We start from the raw sequence: 7650 nt of genomic DNA, 5'->3' as shown, positions 1-7650 counted from the left end.
TTATCTATTTACTTTGTTGCATGTTGCATGTGTATTCCGATATATAACAATTTCACCGATTTAAAGATATAATCTGATTGCACAAAGAATATAATAATAATTATACTAATATATAACGGTATTTCGATTCCAAAATTATGTTATGCAGAAAAAGAATGATTTTTTTATGAAGAAAAGCACAATAAAGGAAACACGTATTTTGGTAGAAGGAATATGATTCAGTTAACATCAGAATAATGTCAGTTCGTATTGATCAACAAATATTCGTTAATACAAAGATAGCGTTTTTGGTGTCTGAAGCCAAGGGCCAATATAACAGGGCACACTCTTAAGTACAGACAAATGCCATTACAAAGTACAGTACTCTGGTAAGTCGTTAGCTCCTAAATTTCATATTTTCTTGATGTGTTTTTAACATTTAAGAACGCTCTTTTATCGTAACGGGGCTACGGTTACACAATTCTACAAATATTTTTTTTTACTGTTTAATAGGACAAGAAAATAGACTGTAAACAAGACCCGTTTTACCCCACCATATAGTATAAACGTGAAAGGTTTAGATTGTCGCTCATTTAGTCCAATACTTGATATGATACGCCGGTAGTTGGCGCTAATTCCATTATTTCATTTGCAACAGTTGCCATGGCAGCGGGCGCTTGATTGGTTAAGCTACCAGCATCAGCCGTTTCAAGATCAGTCACCTACAAAACGTTTGAAAAACAAACAAATATCGTTAGAAATATGTTTTAAATTTTTGACGAAATCACGTAACGCAGGGTAATATTGTATGGTAGTTTGTGGCAGTTTGGTTATTCTATTCTATATGGGTGAGGTACTTGAAATTTAAGCCAGAGTTAGCTCATTGTCCCAACACTAAAATGTTATTTATTTAATTTTGTCATTCTATCGTCTGTAGGGTGTAACGGTCACGCCTTTTATCCAAAACATTCTTTCTTTTTTATCAATAAGCGTGTTTTAACAACTGTTGTTTTACCGTTACTACCCGTCTATTCGCTTTTTATCAACTCTCTTGTTCTTCGTTATCGTGACCGAAGAGACGAAATAAATTTCATTCATTCATTCACTTAATGTGCTACAATCCATTGATCACTACTGAGTTAGAGAAAAGTTAAGTGTCATGCCCATGGTCACACGTGCGGGCGATAGTAAAAGTATCGAATAATTTTCGCATATTTTGGTAATACTGCAAGCACCTAATCAATAAGCCAAGGCGCCAGTATAAAAACGGGATTCATAAGTTAAGATTGCATAATACCCCAGCCATGCACTGTTTTAAAACTTAACGACTTACCAATTTACATGTAGCCTCTGTAAAAATGTTTAAACTCACGTTTAGGTTTTTGAACGTCGACATAGCTTCACCTGTAGAAATGGTTGGTGGTTCGATGTCGATAATTTCAACGTTATACTCGTTTTCAGGGCGCTCCCTCCCTCCTCTGTCAAGTGAATATACTGCAACCTTATCGCTTGGTGGCGTTAATGTAAACATGCCGCCGTTACGATTTTTCATTCTTTTGTTTCTATAATATAAATGAATAAACGAATAAGTGAGTGAATTTACCTTCGTTTATTCTCGCTTCGCGGGAAAACAAGGTAGTTATAAAAACAAGTGATTTCTTTCATGCACCTCGTGCCCGTTTACGAGTTACCGCGTATGCAACATTGTAAAGTGTTTTTTTTCTGTATATTTTTTACAATGTAGACAATCTAAAGTGACCACAGGGTTGGACAATTGCCGTTAGCGTTTTTCCAAAGGGCACATACGCCCACAGTGGTAGCAGTGACGAGCCTTGAACCCGTAAAGCCTAGGTCAGAGGCGTCGCCCTAACCAGCAGTGTGCCACAGCGCTGAAGGTACACAACAAATAAATAGTTCTAAAGTAGTCTTAGTTTTGCAATGTACTATACATACCTTTGGTAAGTTGTGCAGAAAGAAAACGTTATGTACAGAATCAGAATAAAAGCAAGAGGCACCAAAAGAGAAATTGCAACAATTTCTAAAAGAGACACATGTTATGATAGATTCTTGAAATTAAATCTTATAAAACATTTCTAAAAAAAACTATTTTGTATACACGCCTTGGAATAAGGACGCATGCTGTAATACTTTAAGAGTCGTTTTTAATTTGGTGTGAGGCATATTATCAAGCGCTTTTATTTTATTTTTTTTAACAGTATTATTTTCTGTATTCTCGTATCCTCATGACTCGAACGGGTTAACAACTCGATTTAGGAAATATAGGGTAGTATGTGCCATATTACCCCACAGTACTACATACCTGGCAGCAGTATCATATAGTAGAGTGGGAAAAGATGAGACACCCTTTTATTCTATTTTCTTGCTAAGCAATAAAACTAACATAAAAATGATCACCTCCTGTAGAAAGTCCATTGGTTGGAACTTTAACAGCTGGTGTTCCATCGGTCGTTATATATGAAGTTGTTTCTGTGATTGATGGGTTAGTTGTTGTTGATTCTGCTGCCCCCTCTTAGTTGAAACGCCCGTTGTTGATGCAACATTTGTTGATAAATCACTTGTTGATGCGTATTTTGTTGTTGGGGATAATGTTGATACGCCTACTGTTAAAACGTCTGCTGTTGATGAAACATTTGTTGATAAACCACTTGTTGATGCGTATTTTGTTGTTGGGGATAATGTTGATACGCCTACTGTTAAAACGTCTGCTGTTGATGAAACATTTGTTGATAAACCACTTGTTGATGCGTATTTTGTTGTTGGGGATAATGTTGATACGCCTACTGTTAAAACGTCTGCTGTTGATGAAACATTTGTTGATAAACCACTTGTTGATGCGTATTTTGTTGTTGGGGATAATGTTGATACGTCTACTGTTGAAACGCCTGCTGTTGTTTCGCCTACTGTTAATAAGCCACTTGTTGGTGTAGCATTTGTTGATAAGGCACTTGTTGATGCGTATTTTGTCGATGGGGGAACTTTTGAAACGTTAGCTGTTGGTACACCTGCTGTTGTTTCGCCTATTGTTGAAACGCCTGCCGTTGATGCAGCATTTGTTGATAAGCCACCTTTTAATGGAGAATTTGTTGATGACCCGCTTGTTGATGCGTATTTTGTTGATGTAGCATTTGTTGATGGGAGTACTGTTGAAATACCAGCTGTGGAAGCGCCTAGTGTTGAAACGCCTGCTGTTGAAACGCCTGCTGTTGATGCAACATTTGTTGAGGAGATTACTGTTGAAACGCCTGCTGTTGATGCGTATTTTGTTGATTGAAGTGATGTTGATACTCCAGCTATTAATGCGCTAGCTGCTGATACAGTTATTGTTGGTGCGCTTGTTGTTGAGTTATCACTGAAAACTGCTCCAAAGACCCCAAATACTGTTAAACAATCAGTTATGATATAGGTTGATTAAAATTTATCTATGTATGTAGGTACTTACCCAACATGACGAATGCTATTAGATTAAGCAAACAGAAATTCCACATTTTTAAGCCTATTACTACGACTAAAAACACACCTTCTTGATTTTAAACTGTGCAACCATTTTTAAGCATATAATAATGATTTTAAAATTTTATTAAAATTTTCCTTTTTATCACTAAAATCTAAATTCTTATCTTGTTTTTCCAATTGCAAGGTTTCAGTATATAATCTGTCTAAAACGATACTAAGGGTGTAACGGTCACGCCTTTTATTCAAAACAATATTTCTTTCTTTTTTATCAATAAGCGTATTTTAACAACTGTTGTTTTACCGTTACTACCTGTCTTTTCGCTTTTTATCAACTCTCTTGTTCTTCGTTATTGTGACTGAAGAAACGAAATAAATTCCATTCATTCATTCATTTCATTGTTTCATAAGCGAAACGAAAGGTATAGCTTATAGTGGTTCAAATATTGTGGTTGAAATATGGCTGGAAGAGCAGTATATTGAAGCCTGGCAACCAAATCTGACGTCGCTCCTTGGGAACCTAGAAATTGTTTGTTCCTTGTGTTTAATGGCATATAGTTACATAAATCATATCCGTTTCAAAAGCAAACAGTAATTGAGATATTGTATGAAAGAAATCATGCTTATGCGTAAATTCGCTTTTGTATATTTAGGAATAAATAGTTGTTTGGGCAATTTTTAGAGGTCAATTGGCCGTATAGTAAAGTGGGGTTAGATGGAATATCGTTATAGGCCTAGCACAAATATTCCATATTTTCCAATCGTGTTTTTATCAATTAAGAATGCCCCTTTAAAGTCGTGAGAATACGGTTGTCAAATTCTGTAAATGTCTTTGAAAGAGAATGTAAATATTGACCAGCATTTTACCCTGACCTACTGTATGTGTTTTCTAGTATGTGATGCCCACATTCATTCGTCAGTATTAAAACAAAAATATCTCCAACAGAACGTATACAGTTTACCTTAAACGTGCGAATTGGTTTGTAACTGACACGCTTTTCTTTTTTAATTTGGACAAATAAATACTGGTTAATAATAAGTATTTTGCTTCCATATATTAGGGTGGGGGAGTTAGAACACCTGTTGATTCTATTTTACGTTCCATTTGGTGGTAAACAAAGAATTCTCAAAGAATTATAAAACCGTATCTTCACGATTTCCATAGACCGTTGATAATTGTTTAAAATAGGATAACGATATTTGGATATTATGTGCTAAACTTGTTCCATCTCCCCAAACCTACTATATATGTACATTTTACACCGTCTAGATTGGTCAGCAAAATCATGGTACGATTTCTAAGACTATTGTGTCTTCAAATCATAGAAATTGCTTTGTCATTGGATACGGTACGAACATTCCATTTTCTTTTTTTGTGTTATGACGACAGACTGCTATTGTCCTTTTGTGTTGTAAGACGGGCAATCTACACCAAACGTATTATGTGCCTTGAAGTGGGCTTACATAGGTAAACCAGGTTTAGAATCCTGACTCTATGCCTACAGTAGGCTTATAGTGCAAGTTATATAAAATAGACTGTTTCTGTTCATAATACACAATAGCCCTACTAGTTATAGTAAGACGGGGTAAGGTAAGATTTCCAGTCTATTTGTTTGTCCCATTTTGATGGGCTCTATGTATAAACGGTATCCTATCTTACCCTACATTACTATAAAAGCATAGGAGAACTTAGTTCACCCTATTAAAGGTATTGTTCGCTTATACTTTCTTAATATACAGCCTATACAAACAAAAAACGTGTTGTATTTAATTGGTTAAATACATAATTCTTTAAGTGTACTCGCATGGATATAAAACGACTACTCAAAAACCTTGGCAATTCAGTATAATTTGGATTCTATAACTTTACCATGGGAGTTATAAACGACGATCTTCCGCCGAATTATGACGATGTCACGATTCAAGTTCCAACTGATTCAGTACAGCCAGATACACAAACTCAAATTGGTGATCCATCGACGAGAAATCACGTGAGATTTGCTAACTCCAATAGGGTCGTTGAAATTGAAAGATTACCAGATTCTATAAGGTATGTATACGATGCTGTTTGGTATGTAGTAAGGCAGGGGAAGATGGGACACCTCTTAATTTATTTTCTCGTCTCACAGTAAACAAAAAACAGTCAATAAATTATAAAACTGTATCCCCACGACTGCCATAGTTGTTAATTGTTTAAAACAGGATCCGGATGTTTATATATTATGTGCTAAAAGTGTCCCGTTTTCCCCCTTCCTACTATATATAGATACGTGGTATGTTCAAATTAAATGTATAAAAGAGTGGGGTAAAATGGGATACCTTTAGCATCTAAATCCCATATTCCCTGAATTTGATTTAAACGATTAACAACGTATTTTGGACGACAAGAAAAATAACTAAAACAGACAGTAGCGTTGGGTAAGATGGTACACATTTATTATTCTATGTTCTCGCCCCATTTGTTAGTAAACAAAGAATATTCAAAGAAATGTAATGTACTAGGGTGGGGGAAGATGGGAAACCCTTTCATTCTATTTTCTCGTCACATTTGGTAGCAAACAAGGAAAATTCAAATAATCATAGAACTGTATCCTCCCGACTCCCAAATACCGTTTTAATTGTTTAAAACACGATCTAATGTTTCGGTATTACGTGCTAAATGTGTCCCATCTTCCCCCACCCTACTATACTGTTTTTACACGAATCCCACAGACTGTTGTTAATTTTTTAAAACACAATTAGGATATTACATGCTGAAGGCGTCACATCTTACCCCACAGAACTATATATCACATCTTATACCAAATGATTAGATTGCTTTTATTTTCACGGTGTTTTCGAGGGTGGCACATAAACACATTTTTTTTATTTGTTTCAGTAATATGGAAAACTGCATGAAATCGTTGAAACGAATGCTGTGCCTTGAGTGCTGTGATACCAATACTAGAAGAAAGCCAGAAATAATCATAATTGTCAGTTTTATTATTATGATGATCGTTGGATTTGTTCAATTGGGAATTGGGCTCGCTTCTGTCGTCGAGGGGAGCGCCGTATCTATTCTTTCAGGAATTTTATCACTAAATACATTCGGAATATGCATGGTGGGTGTATAAATACCTGTTTTTTAACTGACTTAAAATAAAAAAGCTATTTTTCTATATCCAGGTTAATTGTAATGGGTTGGGAAGGTGGGACAAGCTTTCATTTTATGTTCTCGTCCCCTTTCGTAGTAAACGAAGAACAGTCAAAAGAATTATAAAACCTTGTCCTCGCAAATCTCGTAGACTGTTGTTAAGTTTAAAACACGATTAGGATATTTGGATATTATGTGCTAAAGGTGTACCGTCTTTCCCTATCCTACTATTGATAAAATCAGCCAAAGTTAAATAAATCGGAGTTTTTTCCTTTTTACGGCCTTTGAAACAGCTCGGCCCATACCCTGGATTATGACGTTATTCACAACTTGGGTGTGACTCATTTGTTCCCACGTCACAACAAGATTTGTTACTACTCGGGTGTCCTGTTTCACACATCTTGTGCCTGCTCACGAATTACCCTGTATGTAACTTTATAGCGGATTGCTTTTTATTTTTTTCACCATATGAACATAACTTTGACTAGAGCAACGCTTGTGAAAGCAAACACGTCCACAAAAGTAGCAGCGCTGTACTTTGTATGTTTATTTAGACAATATATAGTCGGGTGGGGGAAGATGGGACACGTTTGACACATAATATCCGAATATCCTGATCGTGTTTTAAACAATTAACAATGGTCCATAAGAGTCTTGAGCGTATAGTTTTATAATTCTTTGAAAGTTCCTTGTTTACTACCACGTTGGACGAGAAAATAGAGTTAAAATGTGTCCCAACTTTCCCCCACCCTACTATACATTATATATACGTTGCAAACGCTCTTACCACAATACCACAGCACCTGACAAAACACTTAAACTATATTTCCAATTATTTAATCAAACTACATTTAGGTTATAGGAGGTGTCCTACTTTCCCTGCTTAGTCTCCTTACTCTAAAGACGATAATAACTACAACGGACACATTAAATCTGAGTATGACTGGACTTCGTACCCTACTTATCGGGTAAGCTATATATTTAATTCTTTGGCAATATATAGTACTGTGGGGTAAGATCGAATACCGTTTGACACACATTATCATACATTTTGTAAGCGAGATTTT

The 7650-nt window shown here is 35.7% G+C and overlaps 2 protein-coding genes across 2 annotated transcripts; one reads left to right on the top strand and one right to left on the bottom strand.

Annotated features, from left to right (window-relative positions):
* Window positions 1–1932: 1932 nt before the first annotated feature.
* Window positions 1933–3750, bottom strand: LOC113474321 (mucin-22-like). The gene is made up of 3 exons (XM_026834897.1): window positions 3440–3750; window positions 2395–3377; window positions 1933–2017 (listed from the first exon to the last, which is right to left on the bottom strand). Exons 1-2 carry the CDS (start codon window positions 3483–3485, stop codon window positions 2449–2451), a joined length of 975 nt encoding a protein of 324 aa, XP_026690698.1. The 5' UTR covers window positions 3486–3750; the 3' UTR covers window positions 1933–2017; window positions 2395–2448.
* A 1077-nt stretch (window positions 3751–4827) lies between these two features.
* On the top strand, window positions 4828–7629 carry LOC100186244. Its single transcript, XM_026834899.1, has 3 exons — window positions 4828–5500; window positions 6329–6551; window positions 7439–7629. Exons 1-3 carry the CDS (start codon window positions 5322–5324, stop codon window positions 7553–7555), a joined length of 519 nt encoding a protein of 172 aa, XP_026690700.1. The 5' UTR covers window positions 4828–5321; the 3' UTR covers window positions 7556–7629.
* Window positions 7630–7650: the final 21 nt, after the last annotated feature.

This window comes from Ciona intestinalis, chromosome 6 (assembly GCF_000224145.3).
Source record: "Ciona intestinalis chromosome 6, KH, whole genome shotgun sequence".
Classification (NCBI taxonomy): Eukaryota; Metazoa; Chordata; class Ascidiacea; order Phlebobranchia; family Cionidae; genus Ciona; species Ciona intestinalis.
Note: the sequence above shows the minus strand (reverse complement) of the source record. Positions and strands in the feature narration are given on the sequence as shown.

Coding starts and splice junctions, on each gene's coding strand:
- LOC113474321 (XM_026834897.1), bottom strand. CDS start 3,485: ATGTGGAATTTCTGTTTGCTTAATCTAATAGCATTCGTCATGTTGG. Junction 3,378..3,439: donor AATAGCATTCGTCATGTTGG/GTAAGTACCTAC, acceptor ATTGTTTAACAG/TATTTGGGGTCTTTGGAGCA.
- LOC100186244 (XM_026834899.1), top strand. CDS start 5,322: ATGGGAGTTATAAACGACGATCTTCCGCCGAATTATGACGATGTCACG. Junction 5,501..6,328: donor AGATTACCAGATTCTATAAG/GTATGTATACGA, acceptor TATTTGTTTCAG/TAATATGGAAAACTGCATGA. Junction 6,552..7,438: donor ATACATTCGGAATATGCATG/GTGGGTGTATAA, acceptor AACTACATTTAG/GTTATAGGAGGTGTCCTACT.